At 47.6% G+C, this 23295-nt stretch overlaps 1 protein-coding gene and 1 long non-coding RNA gene across 4 annotated transcripts in view; one reads left to right on the top strand and one right to left on the bottom strand.

The window, feature by feature from the left end:
- Positions 1 to 660: 660 nt before the first annotated feature.
- LOC121817983 (uncharacterized) lies at positions 661 to 21298 on the bottom strand. The gene is made up of 4 exons (XR_006058081.2): positions 20487 to 21298; positions 18313 to 18421; positions 2573 to 10773; positions 661 to 1370 (listed from the first exon to the last, which is right to left on the bottom strand). It is a non-coding gene; the product is annotated as an uncharacterized LOC121817983 (long non-coding RNA).
- Positions 5763 to 23295, top strand: part of DUSP29 (dual specificity phosphatase 29) — a 37289-nt gene continuing 19756 nt past the window's right edge. The window contains exons 1-2 of one of the 3 annotated variants that reach the window (XM_027962180.3): positions 5763 to 5815; positions 16896 to 17129. In XM_027962180.3, the coding sequence (XP_027817981.1) occupies positions 16930 to 17129 (200 nt within the window). In that variant the 5' untranslated portion in view covers positions 5763 to 5815; positions 16896 to 16929. Of the gene's footprint in view, positions 5816 to 12789; positions 12919 to 16895; positions 17130 to 23295 lie in introns of those variants that run through there. The other 2 variants (XM_027962181.3, XM_027962182.3) reach the window with 2 other exon arrangements.

The following is a 23295-nucleotide window of genomic DNA, read 5'->3' as shown; positions in this document are numbered from 1 at the left end:
CTCACATAGCTAGGTCATCAAAGTCAAGAGTGACAGCTCCACAGCAGACATGGCCCTGCCGGCTGCCAGCAAGCTCCCCGGAGAGTCACAGAAACCTTCAAGGCACCTACACACCGGCAACAACCTGGGCTGGAAGGAGGTAGGGCAGGCCTGGATAGATGGAAACCCCCACTGTGATTCCCATCAGCACAACGTCTTGTCTCACTCTCAGTGACCCGGGCTGCCCAGTATGGGAGCCCCCAGCCCCTTGGGCTGTTGAGCACTTGAAATGTGACTGGTCCAAGATGAGATGTGTCATAAGTGTGAGATACTCAGATTTCAAAGATTTCATATAGAAAGAAGCATGTCAAATATCTCAATAATTTTTATACCGATTACATACTGACACTGTAATATCTGGGATATGGTTAAATAAAATACATTATAAAAATTAATTTCACCTGTTTCTTTCTACTCCTTAATGTGGCTACTAGAAAAAAATTTTTTTGGCTGCGTCGCGAATAGGGATTGAACCCAGCGCCACGGCAGTAAAAGCGCCAAATACTAATCACTGGACCATGGGGAACACCCCCTAGAAAATTTTAAGTTGCAAACATGGCTTTGCATTGTATCTATTTTAAACAGTGCTGATCTGAAGAATAAAATAAAAGGGACAATTCAAAGTGAACAAAGAAATTTTTATCAAAATGCAAATTAAATGAAAATAAAACATGAGAAACACCTCCACGTGTATTTTAAAGAGTTCCTTTTTTTAAAACAAAACATTGGAAGTTTCTGTTAAGAGTAAAAAGGAATATATAATTGCTGGATATCAAAGTTTTAAATGAAAACAATCTAAATGAACCCCAAAATCTTAACTCACTTCTCTGAAAGCTTTGTTAAATCTTACAGACAACTGTTACAAAAACAAAATGATGGATAATTCTAGTAGTCAATGTAAAGAAGTGGCATTTTGCTTCATAGTACATCTAGACCTGCATATAATATATATGCTTTAAAGAAGTCTATGAATTGTTTTAACACACCAAAATATCCCTCAGCTGTTGTGTGGCTGTTGGGAATACCACACTAATGCCAGGTCACCTCCAGAGCCCTGGAGCAGAACGCAGACACAGCGGATGCTCAGCACCACAGGTCCGTGCGCTTGCTGAGCCGACGACTGATTCAGCAGGATAAGCCGTCCCGCTTCCCCGGCTCCAATCCTCTCTGGAAGCCCGAGTTAGCAGTGACACAGCCCATCAAACTTCACGGAATTCAGACTCAGTCACTTTTTGTTCTGAGGACACCGAGGAAGGGAAGGATGAGCACATTCTCTGCGGCCTAAATGGCGTTAATCGCAAAAGCAGACGGAGTTACAGGTCACTGGGCGCCTGTGAGAAGAGCCAGACCCTGGGTGAATGAGTTGCCCACATCCTTTTGATTTTTAAACTTCCACGCAGTGAAGTTCACTGTCTTTTTACTGACAGATTCGTATGGTTGTGTCACTATGACCAACACACACAACAGTCACTGCAACCCCCAACATTCTTACCCAGGTTTGGCACTGTAAGCTTCTTGCTTGTTTTTAGCCATTCAAATGAGTGCTCGCAGCATCTCAACACGTGTGCGTGTGTGTGAGACACAGAGAGAGGGACAGAGAGAGACAGAGGTGGGGATCTCTAAAAAAGAAGCTCAGCGAAGGGCTCCTTCTTCCCGGGTCTGCGGATGATACTGTCTGCTGCTGCTAAGTCACTTCAGTCGTGTCCGACTCTGTGCGACCCCACAGACGGCAGCCCACCAGGCTCCCCTGTCCCTGGGATTCTCCAGGCAAGAACACTGGAGTGGGTTGCCATTTCCTTCTTCAATGCATGAAAGTGCAAAGTGAAAGTGAAGTTGCTCAGTCGTGTCCGACTCTTAGCAACCCCATGGACTGCAGCCTTCCAGGCTCCTCCATCCATGGGAATTTCCAGGCAAGAGTACTGGAGTGGGGTGCCATTGCCTTCTCTGGATACTGACTAGGGGAGTAAAGAAAAAAAAACCCTCTCTCAGATGGGTGACAGTGACTTATCTGGCAAAATGCCATGGTGGGCTTTTTGATAAGAAAGGGAGGCCCCTAGCTTATTCTGTTTGGGAGGCTGAGACTAAGAGGGAGCTGACCTGCTCAGCATAATCACTGGAAGAGCAGGAATCTGGAAATTCCCTGAGGGAGCTCTGGAGGAGAGAGGGAGAGGCCCAGAATGGAAGGAAAGGAAAGCTGCGAGGACTGTTCGCGCAGTGGGGAGCCTCGTGAACATGGCAGGCACAGGGACGGATGTCTCAAGAGGGAGAAATTCCCTGGGAGTGGGGCCCAGCCAACAACTTCCTAAGACTGAGGAGCTCAGACATGGAATTCGGAATTGTCACCTGCTCTGTGCTGTGGTCCCCTCTGCCACACACAACGGCACCAGGTGAGTGGTGCTTTGGAGGAAGAACAGAAGAGGATGGTGTCGAGCTTGGGATGAGGCTGGAGGAGAGGAGGGCGGCACGTGCCAGTGAGGTGGAGAGGCAAGAAGGCTGCAGGGACGCTGCCCCAGAGAAATGAGAGCCCTCCTACCTGGACTCCTTCGAGAGGACGGCAGTCCCTGGAGATGCTGTGGAGGGCTCTGGGCAGGCTGCAGAACATGGGCCTCAGTCTGGTTGCTTTTCTTCTTAACATGAAACAAAGACCGTTGTGGACAGCAGAGGACCTCGCGCCATCAGGCTACACCCGTGTGCTGCTGAGATACGGCCTCAGCCCTCTGGGCTCCATCTGGGAGGGCACCCTCTCTCTCCCTGGGCTCTGGCTGGATTTAGCATCCGCATAAACTCTGGTGTCCACAGAGCACAGAAGCCTCTGGATCTTTTCAACCCAGAAAAGTCAGGTACTAGTCAAATATCACATACTGGTTTTCCTGCTGCTGCTACTATAGCAAGCCACCTCAAACTTAGTGGCTCAAAGCAACACAGATCTTCATACAGTCCTGGAGTCAGAAGCCTGATGTGGGTCTCACTGGGCTACATCAAGGCATGGGCAGAACTACATTCCTTTAGCAGGTTCTAAGGGAGAAGCTGTTGCCTTTTCCAGCTTCCAGAGGCTGTTCTTTGGTTTGTGGCCCCTTCCTCCATCTCCAAAGCCGGTAACAGGAAGCTCAGTCCCTCTCACAAGGACTCAACTCTCTTCTTCAGGCTCTCTCTCCCACTTTGAAGAGACATTCTGATTACATCAGGCCCACTTGGGTGATCCAGGGTACTCTCCCTGTTCAAAGATCTTGCGATTGGCACTCTTAATTCCACCTTCAACCTTACTCTGCCTTGTAACATATTCACAGGTTCCAGGCATTAGGATGCGGACACCTTTGTGGGTGTGTGCATGAGTGTGTGTGTGTGTGTATTCTGCCTACCATACCTTGCCACTGCATGTAAGTGGAATTCTGATCCAGAGTAGTGTCTACCTGTATGTGAAAATGGAGAAAGTAGAGAGAGATTATGGGGGAAGGGAATTTGCTAATAAAATCACTTGAGTCAGAGAAGGCAGTGGCTTTGGGAGGAAACCTATGTCAAGTGCTGCCATATGTACGTTAAGTTCCTAAGAAGCTACAATGAAAACAACAGCTGTTTCCACAGATCACACTTTGCCTGCACTAGGGCGGCATGCTGTTGCACAGAATCCTGGCGGATTAGCCTCGGAATCTTAAACAGGTAGAGACATCTCTGAGTCCAGCCGACAGTCACCGGGCTTGCCCCCCTCCTGGCATGATGGCGTGTGTGCTGCGTCCACATCAGGCAGACCTTGGGGCATTCACTCACAGCCTGAGTTCTGTCCCGAGAGCTGTGCAGACAAGGCGGTCGTTTCTCACAGGTGAGCCCTTCAGCTAACTAAAAGATGGACCAGGTGTTCCCAGCCACCACCACTCTTTTCTAATAAACTCTTCCCAGGGCTTCCTATAGTTTCTCACAATTAATTACGTGGTTTCCACTCTTTGCTACCCTTGACACTCTCCTTTGGGCATCCCTTAATGTGTGAAGGATTGGCAACATGTGGGGTGTGGGGAGAGGGTCACGAGTCTTCTGATCACAGCATTTAGGGGCTAGTCTAGCAGAGGTGATAATCCAGCAACACACACCAATCTTTCCTTGGCCATCCTTCTAGACAGTGTGAAATACTACCCTGCTCTGTTAATGGTTCTCTCTCTCTCTCTATCCATCCCAGATGTCTTTAGCTATTTGATTTTTGCCCCCTCTGAATCTACATCTTCAGCAGCTCCTCTTGCTACCTCAGCCCTTAACTTGGGCTGGGATTGGGACTGATGCTGGGACTGGCCCCCCAGGCTCCCAGCTGGATGGAAACCTTTCTTCAGCCTCAGTTAGTTTCAGCATCTCTGACTTCTCCAGTTCTTAGGGCAATTGCAGCAGGGCCTGTGACTCTGGTGCTCTGACTCCAGAACGTGATGGCAGGGACATGTGGACCCCGACAGCTTGACCTCCTTAATACATTTTGTACTGAGTACTCTGCCTTATGTATATTCTCTGCACCAAGAAATCAATAAAAGCAAAATCTTTCTTAGCAGTTTCGCAATGAAAAATACTAGTAGACATAATTGCTCTAAATGAAACTGGCAGTCGTTAAACATGCGAATTGTGTTTTGGTTTGCTGAAGACAAAGTTGTAAAGGGCAATATAATGACCCCAACATAAGAAGACCCTACTAAGTGCAGGATATAGAGAGACTGGGGACCCCCCACCCACTCCCCCTAATCCTTCACACACTGAAGGATGCCCAAGAAGGGTGACAGGATGGGAAAGGATGGAAAATCAAGTCACTCATTAAAAGGAACTATAGGAAGCCTTGGAATGATTTTACCAGAAAAATAGAGGAGCCTGGACAGGACTATCCCCCAACCCCTGCAGCCCTAAAAGAGAGGACCCTAGCAGTAGGGGTGGTGGTGGGGACCCAGGAACAAAGAAGGCTGGGCCAAAGAGATGGGAGGCTGAGAGAGAGAATCATTAAGAAGAGAGATCTGGGAATGACTGCTGAATTGGGAATATTTTTGGCCTCCTAATACCATCCAGTATTTTTAAAAGGTTTAGCATGTATCAGGCACTGGCTATATACTTTCCACACGGTATTTCATGTAACTCTCATAACAACATAAGAGGGGGGCATTATGATTATTTTCCCCACTGAAGCCCAGACACGGGTTGGACAACTGCCGAAGGTCTCACGAGAAGGGACACAATGCAAATGAACCCAAGCTTCCAGTTCCTCTGGAAGGTGGATGTGGTTCACTGATCACCCTGCATGATGTGGCAATCATTCCATTCACTCCTCAGAGACAGCTCCAGAAACTCCCAGAAAATACTGGAGTGGAAAGTTCTCCAGGCTGGGGGCCCCTGCCCTTGCACAGGCACTGTGCCAGCTTGCAAAACACCCCCATTCCAGCTGCTCCAGGACAGAGCCCCAGGCAGGGCCCCGCAGGCACCTGGCCTCATCCATCCCAAGAAAACAAAGCCAGGAAATCCCCCTGCCTGTCCCTGCATTAGTGGCTGCGTGTCTCGCCACCGTGGCTGGGCTGGGGACAAGCGTGTGTGCTCCAGGTACAGGACTCCCAAAGTCAAGGGTTTCAGATCACACTGGCAAATCATTTTGCAAGCAGATGCCACAGGTCTCCTCGCAGACTGGGCAGCACACAAGGTCAGCGTCAGCAGATCTGACCCTAAAAATAGGCCCTTGGATGCCAGTCAGAGTGGCTGGGTGTGCGGCCGCCACACACCCCACGGACCAGCGCCTCCTGACCCGGCCAGGACCCAGTGCGCACAGGTAAGGCCCTCTGGTGGGGAGACTGGCATCTCTTGGGTTCAGTCAAGTGTTCTTTGGGGTCCCGGGTGTGGGGATCAGAGGACCCCTTTCCACCTGGTCTCTGGAGCAGCAGAGACCAGCTGACATCTTCTCAGTTTGACAGGCTTCTTGCTCCATCTTTCCCTAAAGACTCCCAAGAAATTTTCTCCACTTCCCTTCCTCTAAATCTAAGCTTCCAGTTCAATGACCATTTCTAAAGGATAACAGGGTGGGTTAAATCTCATCGGGCCCTTCTGAGGCACTGGATGCACTGCATCACATATCATATTCCAGCAAGGTTCTGCATTTATCCATTTAGCCAGTAGAGGGGAAAAAAACCTCAGCAGGAGGTGGGGGTGGAATGGAGACACCCGTGGTGACTCACATCAAGTGTGGGGCAGCACAAATTACAACTAAGTCCTTAAAACCCTGGGGATGAGAATGCTTCCTGTGTCCTCGGTAACCCTAAACATCATTTGGACACAGTGGTTGTTTTTGAAGCTTTTTCCTGTCCTGGTGGGAGGGTGGGGTTGGGGATGATTGCTCTGGTAGAGATGGGGAGACTGGGTCACTGAGGGACTTGGCCTCTGGACCAAGACCCCAGCGCCTGTAGGCAGGAAGGTGGGACCATGTCCTGTATCTCAGACCAGGGCTCTCCCATTAGACCCTGGGCCCTTGTCCTGTGGCCCCAATGGCCCCTCATGGGCCTGGACCCAAGAGTTGGGAGTGGGGGACTCTGAGTGTTGAGGAAATCTGAGGACATGCCGAGGGGAAACGCTTCAAGTAAGATGGGGGAAGGTGCAGGGCGTGTGTGTGGAGAAGCCGCCTCACTAAAGGCCCAGCATCTGAGGGGCTCTGTACTCGGTCTGTGTTCTTGTGCCCTGAACCTTCTGTCGTGACCTCGTCTTTGTCCTCTTCACAACAGAAGCATTTTGTTCCCACCAAATGACATTTACCAACAGCACTCGAAGGGCTTCTGAGCTGAATCCTGTACAGGGGAACAACCTGGGGCCTGGAGGGGGAGGTGGGACGTGGGGGAGGGTGTGAGGAGTCATGGGGAGGTCAGAGGCTCTTCAGGGGCAAAAACAGATCTATGCTGGGGGGCTGGGGCAATGGCCCTCCTCCATCTGATGAGCTGGAAGCCCTCGCTTGGGGGCATGTCGGTCCTAGGGTGGAACTGGACTGGAGGGGACCCTAAGTCCTGACTGAGGGTGGATTTCCAGTGGCTGCTACCAACCTCACAGGAGACAAGGGGCAGAGGGGACCCTGAGGCCGGGGCCTTAGTTGTATTTCCTGTCACCCTGGTGATGCCCAGCTGAGTCCTAGGGGGAAGCTTGCCCTCCCTGGAGCCAGGGCTGGCCTTCTCCAGACACCGTGCAACCCTGTGAATCGGCAAGGGGTCCTGGCTGACCATATGCGAGGCACGGCTCGGAGAGCTTGTCTTCTGGGTAGTCACATGGTCGTGTACTTACTACTTGGAACCGCAGCAGCCCAGGGAGGGATGCGCCTCGTCACCTTCACTTCAGATGAGCACACTGAGACACAAAGCCTTGGAGTAGCTTTTCCAGCATCACATAGCCCAGACCACAGCGAGGCCAGTGTGCCTCAGAGCCTGCACACACAGCCACTGTGCTCGGGTGGCCCTCCGTGAGGTGGGGGTGGGGGGACACTTCACCCGCTTCCCTCGTTGCCTGAACCCCCACCTGCACATGGCCACTCCAGGTTCTGGTGTCAGGAGGCAGAGCTCCGTGCGTCCTCTCCAGCCTGACTCCAGGGCAGGAGACCCTCGATGGTTCTGGACCCACTACTTCCACAGCAAATAGGGGATCAAGTCTCATCGCAGCCTGGCATGGGCACCAGATATTAACAAGCTGGAGAGAGACCTTTCTCCTTCTCCTCAAAGCTCTGCTTATACTTCACCCATGAGCAAAGGAGCCCCATCACCCAGAGGATGTTCAGACGTATTTATTAATGCCGCATCCTGTCTGCCACGACTACCCCCACAGAGACCTTTGGCCCCTACCAAACAGCTCTACCCCTATTCCTAACACATTCTGGGCTCAGAACTTAGCTCCTAACACAGTGGTAGCAGCTGTAAGAGTGGGAGCTTGGCCTACAGCCTTCCCAAGGCCTAGAGCCTCCTCTGCGCAGCACAGAGAGATGGACCCCGTGAGTGATAGTGGTGCGGACGGGCAAGTGGGGGGGTGGTGAGAGCCTGGTGAGGGCTGCATCCCCACAGTCTACCCCAACATCTTCCCCCCTCACGAGGAAGCCTCACATTTTGAGGCGGCACATAGTGGGAAGTGATCCTTGAAAGAGAGGGGCTAAAAGGCCATGTACTCCTGAATTCATGAGCTGTGTGACTGCCTGCAGTGTTTACACCACCACCGGTCTGGTCAGAGGCTCTTGCAGCCCCCCCTGTGCCAGAGCCTCCTCTCCCCTACGGGGCTGGTCATGGAGGTCAAGGCAACCCCAGCCAGCTCCCTTGTCTGGGAAGGAAGGTGCATGTGGCCCTCCAGCCTCCTCGCAGATTCTGGGAGGCCCAACTCTGCCAAACCAAGACTGAAAAAAATCAATTAGGAGTTCATAAATTACCACCCTGAAGCACTTTGAAACCATTTGAAGAGTTAATCAAACAAGTTAATGACATCAACCCCATCTTAGAAGGAATATTAAATTACCTCTTTAAATGAAGCCTTCTCTGTTTTTTTTAATAAAAGGATTTTACATTAATTCACATAATTGCCTCCTATTAACATATTTGCCAGAATCCAAAAGGAAAAGAAAAATCTGTTAAACTTGGGTTGTGTCTGACATATCAGGAATTAAATTATAGGCAACAAAAAATTCCTAGGGTTTTCACGTCCAGGTTTTAATTTTTTTTAAATCCCACAACTTTTATTTCCTAGTTGGGATCATTTTCGCAGATTTAAGATGCATAAAGACAAGCATGACTAGCAGTAAATTAAAAACATGTATATTCATATACATATACTGCTGCCAAATTCTGCCCTTCCACATACCCTGGTGGTAGGTATTACTCTCCTAATAGAGTAATTTTCCCAACCACAATAACATTTTTACTCTCCCCCTTCTTTCAAGGCACATTCCAAGCCCAACTTGGGTGGTGTCATGGAAGAAATGTGTATACAGGCAACACAGGCTAACTTTCCCCAAGAGCCCAACGCATTTAGGAAAGTAAATATGTTATGTCCGTAAATACGGGATCCCTTCAAAGGAAGAGGATTCATTTTTAGGAGATTAAATTATAAACTGCTCTACTAGACCAGAAACTTGTAGAAGGCAGAGACCTCTCTGGCCCAGCCCAGGCCTGGCACTTAACAGAGGGATATGGTGGATTGTAGGGGTGAGCAGGGCCAGGCCTAACTTCTGAGGTGAAGTCAAAAAGCAGCCGTGATGCTGGCCGAATCAGCCTAAACCACGACCAGGCTCAGCAGAATCAGAGAGCCCCAAGGGATGGGGATGGATGCTGCCCTCTCCACCTGAGGTCTGTCTCCAGTCCAAGGGACGCTTGGGAAGCAAGCTTCCTTCAGAGGTAGATTTACCCCCAAAGAGTCAACACCCCGCACTTGCACTGGTCTCTTCTAAGGCCCTGCACCTATTGGGTTTTCTTTTTCTTAAAGAAACTGTATACACTTCAGAACCCACAAAACTTGACTCACTTCTGGTTTTCCGGGAAGCACTGAGGGACCAGAATGACTCAGTGATGTGACCTAGGCCTGGCTCTGCCACCAGAGGGCTCACGAAGGATACAGCCCTGCCTCTGGGAAACTCACATGGCCTGGAAGGTGCTCGGTGCTGTGTGTCACGGCAGGAACTCCTGGTCAGGCCTTGCCCTGAGGGCCACCTGTCCGTACCTTCTGTCCACAGGTTTAGAAAGTGCATCGACAACACCCAGAACAGTTCTCAAACAGAACCTTCACAGGTTTCCCCCCTGCCATACACTCTCAAGTATTCTATGTTCATCACAAGAGATTTTAGAAAAGATGGCTCCTTAGAAATAAGAATAAGCTCATATAATTTCATCATTCTAAAATAAGGATATACTTAGTGTTAATATTTTGGTGAAACGTATTTTTGTACAAGAACAGAATCAGACTATACATGCTGCTTCACAAACTTCTGGTCTCTTCTTGCCACCAACACAAGCCTCTTCCCTTTTGATGTCTCAAAACCACAGCAAACGTAGCAGTCTGTACCATCTAACAATTTCACTGAAGTTTCAGGGTGACGAGAGGGCTGACAGCCAGTTGTTTAGTCACTAAGTCACGTCCGACTCTTTCGCGATCCCATGGACTGTAGCCTGCCAGGCTCCTGTGCCCCTGGGATCTCCCAGGCAAGAATACCGGAGTGAAGTGCCATTTCCTTCTCCAGGGGGTCTTCCTGACTCATGGATCAAACCTACGTCTCCAGCATTGGGGGAGGACTCTTTACCACTGAGCCACTAGGGAAGACTGATATAGTCAGTTGTTGTTCAGTGACTCAGCCACGTCTGACTCTTTGCAACCACAAAGTTAAGCATGGGATCCCTGTTCTGAGGAATCCTGTGGCTGTGTGCCCTGGATGCTCCTCACCTGGCTCCCAAGCCCTGCCTCCCACACCCTACAGCAGTTCCCTCACACACCCCCTCTGGGGAAGTTCTAGAGGCTCAGAACTCCCCTTGCTTTCTTGTACAGAATAATTTAGCTCTTTGTTCACTCCATCACTTTCAGAAATATGCTTTAGAACTTACGTTTTCCCCATCAAAAGGATCCTTCAATGGTGTTTTTTTGTTAATCGGGAGGCCTGTTCTGTGGCTCACACTCCTGGACATGGCTACCTGGCCAATCTCTGCAGGCTCAAGGGGGTCCACTTAGATATTCAAGTTTCCTGCTGAAATGAATGATGCATCTCTCCACTGGGCTTCTTCCATCCTTCACCTTAGAAAGCAAAAGAATCCAGGTTAAGTATTTGTTTTTGAAGCATCTTCATCCCTTTTGTTACAGCTCTATTTGATCAAAAAAGGAGGCAAAGCTCAGGGAGGATGAGACATGTAGATCCAAGTCCTCAGTGATTGCTGAGGCTGTGAGAGTAGAGAAGGGCCACCAGCCAGTGAATGTGGGGAGAGAGGGACAGAGAGGCAGAGGAGCCCCAGGAAATAGCCAGGCCCTGGAGGCAAGTCAGATGAAGTGGAAATCATAAATCAGAAGTCACAAGTAGCTTCCAGCCCAGACTGTTCTATTTGGCCAGCACAGTGAAAAAATACAGACGTGGTTATTTATTATAAAATATGATTATTTATAAAGAATCCCAAAATAGAAGACACACAAAAATATCTTTCTGAGTCCTGCCACTTGTTTACAGTATTTGGTAGTTTTTCCGCTAGTTTAAAAAAAAAAAAAAATATATATATATATATATAATATAAAGTTTTTAAATTGAAGTATATTTGATTTACAATATTGTTAGTTTTAGGTGTACAGTGATTCAGTTATATAAAAGAATATACATATATACATATTTTTTTCAGATTCTTTTCCCTTATAGATTATTACAAGACACAGAGTATAGTTCCCTGTGCTATATGGTAAGTCCCTGGTTATCTACTTTATATAGAGTCATGTGCATAGGTTAATCTCAAATTCCACAAATTTTTTTTTTTACATAAAGTCAAATCATGGTGTCAAAATTATACTTCTAAATTCAGCTTTAGCCCTTCTTCACTGGCAAGGGAAACCTTTAATCAAACACAAGCTGTATCACTGAAAAATCTGACATGGAGTCAAGATTAACTAGGGATCCCAGTTTTGATTATTCCTGGAAATAGTTTCTCAAAGCAAGGCTACTGTTTCACAGAGGGAAACGGCGCTTGGGCCTTACAGGTCAACTACCACTCGGTCTCTGCATTCTCTGTTATCACAGTGTCTTTGGATGTTTTAAGATCAGCGATATCTTAGTTGGGTTCCCTCCAAGGCAGACCCTGAAACCAGGGTTTGAGAACAAGTTGTTTGTGAGGTGCTCCAACAAACAGGATCAGTGCAAAGACCCGAAAATGCCCTCAATGAGGGAAATAAAGGGCCTTGAGGGAGGAAGCCTTTTGTGTATAATGGAGCTGTCCATGGCATGATCCAAACAGGAATGGGACAGGACAAGGCTGGTTTCTAGTGCAGCTGCCTACTGACTTAAATTTTTTAAATCAGCTGATTTCCCACAAAACTCTGGCTTTCCGACTTTTCATAAAAATAACCAACAATATGGGCTTGCATCCCCACATGGAATGGCAAGCTGCTGCCCCTTCAGTGGGGGCGTTTGCTCCCCCCTGTGCCACAGTCCGCACCACTCCCTGACGTCTCCTGCTGCTGCTAAGTCGCTCAGTCGTGTCTGACTCTGTGCGACCCCAGAGATGGCAGCGCCCCAGTCCCTGGGATTCTCCGAGCAAGAACACTGGAGTGGGTTGCCATTTCCTCCTCCAATGCATGAAAGTGAAAAGTGAAAGTGAAGTCGCTCAGTCATGTCCGACTCGTAGCGACCCCATGGACTGCAGCCCACCAGGCTCCTCTGTCCATGGGATTCTCCAGGCAACAGTACTGGAGTGGGGTGCCATTGCCTACCTGAGGCCAATAGTTGGGCTTTTGCTTGTTTTATTCTTTAACACCCAATGCACTTAACTCCTCTATGTTATCTGCCTGGCCCCTCCAGGAAGGAGCCTGAGTCTATCATCCTTTGAGAGGAGGCAAGCTAATGCTGCAAATAAAGGCCAAGTAGCCATCAAGTTGACATTTGATTTCCTGGGACCAAACCTTTCAATATGAAGCTGTAACAGGAACCTGGAGGCCTCTCTTGACAACCTGCCCAGCTCTCATTATGACATTTAGCCTGTGATTGATATTGTATGTGTCATCGAGACCTTGGCAGTTAATCTTTAGGTCGAATCTATGGAAACCAAACAGAGCAGGTTTGTCTTCCCCTTCCACTTTGGCTGTGATCTGGGAAACAGACGCTCCTGGCCTCTCTGAGATCCAGAGACTTGGGAGCCATGCAGAGAGATGCACACAAGCCGCCTTCAGGATTTGGAAAGATTACAGGTCTGTGGTTTCTGGACGGCTCTGTGCTTTGTTCTCTCCCCCCATTCAATCTACATGCTGGAGGATAATAGATCCCAGAGCTCCCTCTGCATGCCAAGCCGCTCTGGGTAGACCACACCACTTCCGCTTCTGTCTGGAAATCCAGCCGAGGCTTTCAGCACGGGGATGGGGATGGCTCCCTCCACAGTATAATGAAGGAGGACCAGCCTCAGCAAGGGTGAGGTCAGCTTCAGTGATCAAAGGAGGCAGGCACAGGGTTCAGAATGCAGTTACTTCAGCATCTCCCTAAAATCCCGTCTTCTGAAGCTTGCTTTGGTAGCAGTCAGGGTTCAAAATGGCTCAAACCTTCAAATTTCAGTTCCCAGCTTTGACTCACTGTGAAACAGGAAGAGCTGGTGCCATGGACAAGCTGAGCTCCAGACCTCTTAAAATTGAAGCACCTCAGGCCTGCAGCAGGGAGAGTGTGCTTACACTCTCAGGAGACTGGGTGTCTGCGCTGGTTCCTCCACAGATGTTTCCATCCATTCCTGAAATAACACCTCCCTTGGTGACTGCAAATGCCAGTAGCCATGCCCCAGAGCAGAGTTCGGGTCTGAGAAACTCCCTGCTGCAGGGGACTGTCCACCCTGTGTTCTGCTCCTCACTCACCTTCTGTCCTCCTCCAAATTAGCCCAAGGCTCCCTCCTGCCCCATCAGCTCCACTAAGCCCCTAGCACAAGCCCCCAGTCTTATTCACGGCCCTTGGTCATCCATTCACTCCTTCCGTTCACCCCCTAGGCCATTCCCTCATTCAACAAATACTTTCTGATCCCCTCTTACATGTCAGACACTGAGGCTGCAAACAACACAAAGGAGCATCTTCAAGGAGCCTCGGCCAAAGGCTCTCTAGCCCCTCTCTTGTCCCAGTCCCACATCCTTATTCGGGGCTAAAGACTTGGGTCTGCACTTCAGTGAGAACATGGAAAAGCATACTGAGCACCCTTCCTACCCTTCTGTTGACTCAACAGCTCCTTGACTCTTGAACCACATACTTGGACAATTATTATCAAACTTTAGTTAGCATGAGACTCACTTGGGAGTTCGTTAAAATACAAACTTCTAGACACCACCCTGGTTCAGGGTACAACTCAGGAATCTGCAAGAGCCAGATGATTCTGTGGGAGGTAGCCTTTAGATCACACTTCCACAGACTCCAAAGAGAGGCCTCTGCAGCCCACTGTCCCACCCCTCCACTCAGGGTCCTGCAGGAAAAAGTCACAGATCCTGACCTCCCATGATCACCAAAGACACTGCTAGCCAGTGATCCTTTAATTCATCTACTGTGAACTTGGCTGAATCAAACTTCCCAGAGCAGCCCTTTTCTTCTTAAAAAAAAAAAAAAATTTAATGTAAACTTTCATGCATACAAAGAGTAACAGTGACTACCTGCAGCCCTCATCCTTGGCAAATCCTGCCTCATCACACCTCTATCCATTCCCCCCACCCCATACACAGTATATGATTACATTTTCCAGTGGTATTATTTTTGAAGCAAATCCCAGACATTATATCATTTCATCCGTGAACATTTCACTACATATTTCTAAAAGATAAGACCCCAAGGTATAATTTAACTGTCCTCTGAATCTCCCGCAAAGCAGTTGCTAGATCTAGACTCTGAGGACTCTGATCAAAGATCCAGCTCTTCCTTTGGCGATATGCCTTCTGTGGTGGTGGCAGCGTGTTTCTCCATCAGAAGGCCCGTAGCGTCTGATCGTCACTTCTTATGTTGCTGCTGTCAGTGCTTGGCTCCTGCATCCATTAGCTCCTCAGGTGATGTGAAATGGTGCTTTCTTCCTTCTCTATTAAAGTTCTTCTATAAAAGAAAATTCCCCTCATCTACCCAGTAGTACAGTTTGTATCAGATAGGAACAACAAATGCCAGATTCTGTTTATTGACCTGTCTTCACAGTGAGCTGGTTCCCTAGCATCTTCCAACAGTGAATGATTGTTTTCCGTATCATCACGGTTTAAATGCTTGACGTGTTTCTATCAGCTGCAGTTGTTTTTGTTATTCATGTTCAAACTGTCCCATTTTTGATAAGTGGGAGCCTCTTCGAGATGTGCTCTGGGTCCTTTCGATAGGATGCTACTGGTCTTTGAAGTTCCCAGGGCTTTTTTACATTTTTAAGTCCCTGGGGCCTGCCCTTCCTCATGCTGTGTGCTCCACTCTGACCCCTGCCCTCTCAGCAAGTAAAAAAAAAAAAAGATTTATTCCTTCATTTATTTATATTTGGCAGCGCTGGGTCCTCGTTGCTATATGTGAACTTTAACTAGTTGTGGTGAGTGGGGGCTATTCTTCGCGGCAGTGCATGGTTTTCTTATTGTGGTAGCTTCTCTTGTTGCAGACCATGGGCTCTAGGGTACTCAGGCTTCAGCAGTTGGGGCTCATGGGCTCAGTACTGGCTTAGTAGGTGTGGTATATGGGCTCAGTTGCTCGCTGCATGTGGGATCTTCTGAGACCAGGGATCAAACCTGTGTCCCCTGTATTGGCAGGTGGATTCTTAACTGCTAGACCACCTAGACCACCAGGTAATTGACCACATGGCAATTATTTTTTTCTCAGAAGACTGCTGCTAAGTCACTTCAGTCGTGTCCGACTCTGTGCGACCCCAGAGATGGCAACCCACCAGGCTCTGCCGTCCCTGGGATTCTCCAGGCAAGAATACTGGAGTGGCTTGCCATTTCCTTCTCCAATGCATGAAAGTGAAAAGTGAAAGTGAACTCGCTCAGTTGTGTCCAACTCTTAGTGACCTCATGGACTGCAGCCCACCAGGCTCCTCCACCCATGGGATTTTCCAGGCAAGAGTACTGGAGTGGGGTGCCATTGCCTTCTCTGCTCAGAAGACTAAGATCACATATTACAAACATCCTCAATTTACAGTGTTCCTCATCTCCAAAATGAAGATAATCCCAGCACCTATTAATTTAGGTTGTTAAGATTAAATGAGTTAATAATTGTAAAGCACTTGGCACAGTGCCTGGCACACATTAAGTGCTACACAAGGATCTGTTACATGTATGAATAGCATTCCCTCCCCATTTCTCGGCCGTGAGTTTCTCAGTGACTCCACCCCTTCCTCTTTCCCTCCAGTTCCCCAGCACTGTGAGTACAACCTCCCTTCCCAGGCTGCCTGAGTGTATTGGTCACCCAGCCCACAGAACACATGGTGCCCAATCCCACGGAGATTCATTTCCTTGGGGACAATGGAAACTGTTCACACACATTCTATCACAGAGGCTGACAAGCTCTACAAACATCCTGATCTGCAAACACAGCTTTCTAGCTTGGAATGTCTTCTGAATGACCATTAAATTAACACAACTGCCAGCCTCCTAGCGTGAGAGTGGCCAACGTTGTGTTCAACCTTCTAACAAGTTGACAAACCCTCACACAGCCAAGTTTCCTCCCACCCCAAGACTTCTGAAGCCCTGGCAATGCTTGGCTACCCAGACCTCACAGGTTCTGGATCCCCAGATGTGCCCTTTCCACTGGTCAACAGTTCTCTGCAGACACTGAATACCATGGGTCTGGAAGGCCAGGGACCTTCTGGGCCGTCTTGTTCATGCTCAAATGGCCTCAGCCTGCAGACTCTAGTCACATTAAGGAAAGAGTAGGCACCAACAAAGGGGTAAAAATCTAAAAGAAAGATGGCAAAGAACAGGCTGCCTGCAGGGATTTCTTAGACCCAAAGTCTGTCCTGGGTCTGCAGCATATGCCCATGTCAGAGGGCATGCAGCATGCTTGCTCTGCAGGGGACTGGAATGTCGGGAAAGTGTTGTTTAACTGCCATCATGACCTTCCTTGTTGACCTCCGTAACCTGGGAAAAGGAAGGAGGATCAGAGCAAGCCGGGGAAGTTCCTGCCACATCCTCAGATCAGCTTTTACCCAACTCTGTCCCTGCTAACCCCAACCCTGATCCTCTCTCATGACCAGCTGCAGAAAGGAAAGAAAATCCCTTGGCTCCAAAATGACATCTGGAGAATCGAAGACAGGCCTCAAGAACATCTACCCATCTGCCAAGAAGCTGCTGCCGAAGGTGGAGGAGGAGGGGGAGGCTGAGGATTACTGTACTCCTGGAGCCTTCGAGCTGGAGCGTCTCTTCTGGAAAGGCAGTCCCCAGTACACCCACGTCAACGAGGTCTGGCCCAAGCTCTACATCGGTGATGAGTAAGTGCCCAGATTCAGCCTCATGTTTGGTAGCCAGCCCTTCCCAGGTCACAGCCCTTGCTACCTTCCCACCAAGAGCTCTTGCTTTCCAGGTTGGTTCTGAGAGAACTCTTTATCAGTTAGGACTAGGTTTATTTTCCTATTACAGAAAACTCAGAAAAGGGGCTTAAGCAAGATAGAGGCCGGTGTGTCTCACATAAAAGATGTGCAGAGGAAGGAGAGCTGAGGCTGGCATGGCGACTCCAGGGTCATCAGCAGCTCAGGCTCCCATGCGTAGGCCCTGCCATCCCCCAGGTGTGGCTTCCTTCTTCAAGGTTGCTTCATGACCTGACACGGCTAGTAGGGCTCTGTCACCAACTGTAGGATCCAGACCATGGGAAGGTAGAGGAAAAGGCCATCTTCCCGAAGGGAAGTCCCACCAAAGACTTCCCCTGCTCCTCGCTGCAAGAGAGGCTAGGAAATGTAGCCTGCTTTTAGCTGAGGATAAGACAAGCAAGAATAAAGTCAGTTCTCAGGTGGGTGGCATAAGAGCACATCACCCTCTGTATCAGGAAGTGTGGCAGACCTAGCAAAGTTGAGGTCACTGTCTCTTGCTTTTGATTTTTATAGCCACCAGGCCCCACTCTTCAAAAAAATGGGAAGTGTCTACTGTAAATAATAATAGTGATAACACTAATGTTGGTGGTGGTGGTGGTGGTGATTAAAAGTCATGTCTGACTTTTTTCGACCCCGTGCCAGGCTCCTCTGTTAATGGGATTTCCTAGGCAAGAATACTGCTGGAGTGGGTTGTCATTTCCTTCTCCAGGGGATCTTCCCAACCCAGGGATCAAACCTGTGTCTCCTGCACTGGCAGGCAATTCTTTACCACTGAGCCAGAAGGAAAATAATAATAGTATACCTATCATTTATTGACTATTATGTGCCAGGCACTGTGCTAAGCATCTCGCATGAGTGATCTCACTTTATTTTCACTACAGCCCAATGAGAGGTCATCTCATTACTCCCATATTAAAGATAAGGAAACTGAGGCACAGAGCAGCTAAATAATGGGCCCAAGGTCCACAGCTTGGTAAGCGGCTGAGAGCTGGGATTCAAATGCAGTTTTGCCTAACTCATAAGCTTTCATCCTGATTAGCACTCCTGCTCCTCCCTCCACCCCCCAGGATTCCAGTTTACAACTCACCTCTCCAAGGAGTCAGATGGCACAGGACCCATTCACATGTGATTTTCAATAACTGCTGCTTAAAAGTGTCTAGTCATGGGATATCCAGAGGCAGCATCCGTCTTTTTTCCTTAGTAATTTTAAATGGAAAAAGTTACAAAAAAATTATATGCCCTTTTACACTAAATTAAACAAAGAGTTTTAAAAACAAATTGCATAATCTCCCTTTGTCCTCTCTTAATTCTGCCCTAAGTAACCAGAATTAAGCTCACTTTATGTATATCATGGCAAACATAAGGAAACATATGCAAACACTTAAAGGATTTTTATTTCTTTTAAATAGTTTTAGCAGGAAAAAAGGAATTAAATGATTCTGTACTTTCAGTATTCCTTAGCATAGGTGTGCTGTAATTTATCACATCATCTCTCAGTTGTGAACATTAGGGGAACCTGGGCTGTTCTAAATAGGGTCTTCATTGTTTACTTTTTAAAAAATAATAGCATTATTGAGATATAACTTACATTCCGTAAAACTCACCCTTTTAAAGTATACAGTTCAGTGGTTTTATTTTATTCACAGAGCTGTGCAACCACTATCTAATTTCAAAGCATTTTCCTCACCTCAAAAGGAAACCCCAAACCCATTAAGTAATCACACTCCATTCCCCATATTCCCCCAGCCTGAGAAACCACCAGCCTGCTCTCCCTTTCTATGAATTTACCTTACCTGGAACTTCCCATGAATGGCCTTTCACGACTGGCTTCTTACGCTTAGCGTAATGTTTTCAAGGTTAATCCAAGTTGAAGCATGTATTAGTATTTTATTTTTTTTCCTGCCAAATAATCTCTGTACTACTTTTGCAACTTTTTTTCACTGCACGGCTTGTGGGATCTTAGTTCCCCAGTCAGGGACTGAATCTGAGCCCTCAGCAGTTAAGGATGGAATCCTAACCACTGGACCACCGGGGAAGTCCCTATTTCTGCAACTTTTATGTGAGTCTAGGATTAGTTCAAAATAAAAAATGCATGCACACACTGTGACTCCAAATATCACTTTAAGAAATGAAACACACAGAAATAAGAGTACCAATACATAAGGATATATGTATAACAACGTTTAATACGGAAGTAGCCATAAAAGGTGTGGGGGGGATCTGAATATCTTCTAATATTATTAAATAAGTATAGTAAATATACTGCTTCCCTATTTTAAAGGTAATATAAACTCACTGTATAAAATTATAGACATCTTCATTTCCCTCGGTATAATATGTTGACAAGTGAACTCTCTTCATAAGGATGTATGGATTGAGATAATATATGGACATGGGTCTGAGCAAACTCTGAGGGACAGTGAAGGACAGGCAACCCTGGCGTGCTACAGGGTCGCAGAGTCAGACACGACTGAGTGACTGAACAACAGCAACAACGTCAAATACTAGTGTGGTGTCAAGTACAGAGTAAGCACTAAAAAAGATTAGCTTTAATAATAAGACAGTGCTTCGTGTTAAAGAAAACTTTTCAGTCTCCCAGAACAATCACTGAAGTCCACCACTCCAAAGCCATTCCTGTTAATACTGCAGTAATTTCCTCTTAGACTGTCTATATGCTACTTTTGGTTTAAAATAGTTGCAATCATATGGATTATTCATTTTATCTTTGTCTTTATTCCACACAGCACCATTCAAAACCTTTCCCCTTTTTATATACTTCTCATACACTTAATTATAGTGACTATAATTATATATATCAGATAGACATAATAATCATTTATCTAACCACTTTTCCTACTGTTGGATATAGCAGTCATTTTCATGTTCTTGCTTTTATAAATAATGCTGCAGTGGACATCTTTAGGTATAAATATATTTTTAATATTTAAGATTATTTCCTTAGATTTGATCCTTAAAAATGGCATAAATAGGGGAAGGACCAGATTGATCCCCAAGAAGCACCTCACTCTTTTGCCCTCCTCTCACCTCAAGAATAGAATGGCTGGGCATTTGCCCAGGAGCCACAATGTTTGGGTCAAATACTGACTCCTATGTGGCCTTGAGCGTGTCACTCAAGCTTTCTGAGCTTAGATTTCTTTACCTATGAGATGTGGGTTCGATGGTTTAATATGTCAGATGCTGAGCTCAGTTTCCAGCACTGAGTGTGAACTATTAGAGATCAGGCAGGTTCTGGAAACTCACCTCACAGTGTGAGAAGAAGGTAAAGAACAGTTACCACACTTTGCCACGAAGGGTCCCTGTGTGTTAAGGGCAGCCCTGGGATAGAAAACACCCCCAGTCACATTTCTCCCATGAGATGCTATCATAAACCCAAGGCCAGGTTGGAAGGAAGGTCCCTCCCTCCTAATGGGCCTCCTCCAGACAGCTCCCTCCACAGACACTGTCCCGGCCTTCCAGGGACCCGGGTGGCCAAAGGCCCAAGGGGGCAGTGCCACATCCAAGCCCTACAAGCCTGTGGGTTCCAGAATTTCTGAAGCTTTTCTCAAGCCCAGCTTATCCCAAGGGGATCACCAAATGGGATGCCTGGTGACTCCAAGTTCCCACTGCTTACCAGCCTGGGGAGGGCACAGATGCAACCCCTTCCCCTGCCCTGCCCAATACCACCACAGCCTGGCGAGCAGAGGTCACAGATGGGAGAGCAATGGGGTTGATGTGAAGCGCGCTGGCCCAGCGCTGGGGGTCGGTAGGCGCCCCTAGGCAGCCACCTTTTGGATGTCCTCATGGAGAAGCCTTCCTCCCTCAAGGGCTCAAGGCACAGCCACCCTCTCCCACGCCTTGGTAGGGGGTCTGAATCTCCAAGTAGGAACTGGAGGGACAGTGTGGAGAACAGCAAAAGCCGTCCAGCGGGGATTGAGGCAGAGAGTTCAAGCCCCCAGCGTGGGTGGCCGCTCTGTGTGGCCTTTGGCAAAACAACTTATTGTTCTGGGACTCAGTTTCTTTATTTGTAAAATAAAGGGATAATTTCAAAGGTCCCTTCCAGCTCTGAAGTAAAATTCTTTAAGAAATGTCTTATTAAATAAATTAGGCTTTATTAGGCTCAAGCACATACTTGTTTTATTACTTTTAAGTCATTCAAATTAGATTCAAATTAGGTTAACCAAGTGTTGCCCTCCAGAGAATCAGGGACTGGCATCAATGATGAGATAAGAATAATTCATCACCTCTTATCAATCAGCAGTCCCTAAATGGGTGCTTCACAAGTGCTTCAGGATGCTTGAAAGCACTAAATTCCTGTAATTTAAATATTCTAACTTTAATCTCATTCACATCTTTCATTTGCTTAGCAAAATCTTTTTTTCTTTTTTCTCCCTGACAGTCAGCAGGAGGGCAAGTATCCTGGCTACAGTCAAAGTGACTGCAAATTCCCAGGCAGGACAGGCTCCCCACAGCAAGGCAACACTGAGAAATCTCTCCTCCCTCTCACAACAGAGGCAGTCCTGTGAGCCAGCGCCAGGGCTCTGTGAAGTTGCTCTGCTGCTTGAATGGTGGGGACTCTATTTTTATTAAAATTACAGTCGCCTCCAAGGTCTGCCTTTTAGGGTCATCCACAGCCAGCAGCCTCTCCCCATCAAGCCTGACTCTTCAAACGCCTGCATCTGCCCCACTCAGCCTGAGCTCGCTTGCCAAGGGGTCTCTCTCTCTCCTCCTTTTTGCTCCCAAGCAGACCATCAGCCTCTGAAGCCAGAGGTATCTCCAAAGTTGGTTGGTCAAAGATGCTGGAGAGAGTTGTTAAGTCGCTAAGTTGTATCTGACTCTTTGTGACCCCATGAACTATAGCACACCAGGCTTCCCTGCCCTACACTATCTCCTGGAGTTTGCTCAGACTCACATCCATTGAGTCAACGATGCCATCCAACCATCTCAACCTCTGTCACCCCCTTCTCCTCTTGCTCTCAATCTTTCCCAGCATCAGGGGCTGAGGTGAAGGCAAATCAATGGCTGAGACAGTCCTCAGATTGAGACAGGACCTCTCACTGGTGTACCCAGACAGTTGCAACCTTTCCCCTCAAAAAGAAAGAACTAATTCAGCCTTGAGGCACCAAGTAGAGCTAAAATTTAACTGTCTGTTTTTAGGGTGGGCCATGGCTAGACTAGGATGCAGTGAAAACACAGCCAAGGTTGACAATTTAACATGCTGAATGTCACCTGAAAGAACTAGAAAATTTGGACTCTGAGCCTCCAAGCACCCAAGGCGACTAAGCATAGCTGGGCACCGGTCATGGGCAAGGCGCTAGGGGAGAGGTGCCAATGGTCCTGCCCCTACTGGGCCTTCTCACACTGGGTGGCAGTACTGTAAGCAAAGGCCCCGAGCAATGCCAACCATTTCCTTTCACGGATAGCCAAATGCCTTGTCTAATCAATAATACAATGGTATATTTTGAAACCAGGCCTTCTACACATTGTCTTTTCCCATTTAGCCTCAATCCTTGGAGGCCTAGAGCCTAGTGGGGTGGGGAAGATGATGGAGAGATTCCTAAGGAGTTAAAAACACAGAGACCACCTTAGGTCCTTGCGACAGTCAATCTCTCCTGAGAACTAAGGATAGACTGTCAATAAAAACCCTGGCATATATTTAAACACTAAGTGACTATATGACACGTTCATTACTGAAAATTTACACAACACAGACAAAAGAAAGAACATTAAAATTCCCTATAACCCCATTACCCAGAGATAACCACCGATAAATTCCGTTGTACATCTTCCTGTTGCTTGCTACCTCCTCTTTGTTCAGAATTTATCTTTTAACCTTTCAAAGAAACTTGAATATCATCAACATCACTCAACTCTTCAAGAATCTTGCAAGGAAAGTACTGCCAATGTAATTGGTCCTCTTTAACAAATAAAGAAATCTGAGGGTCCCAGAGGTTCGTTGTTCTGGTTCATGCAGCAGTTTAAGCTTACAAACCACACCTGCGTGCCCTGTGCTTTCCGCAGGGCCTCATAGCACAACAGTTTCATCATCGGCAAGTAACAGGAACACCCAGAA

The sequence above is a fragment of the Ovis aries genome, chromosome 25 (assembly GCF_016772045.2).
Source record: "Ovis aries strain OAR_USU_Benz2616 breed Rambouillet chromosome 25, ARS-UI_Ramb_v3.0, whole genome shotgun sequence".
Classification (NCBI taxonomy): domain Eukaryota; kingdom Metazoa; phylum Chordata; class Mammalia; order Artiodactyla; family Bovidae; genus Ovis; species Ovis aries.
Note: the sequence above shows the minus strand (reverse complement) of the source record. Positions and strands in the feature narration are given on the sequence as shown.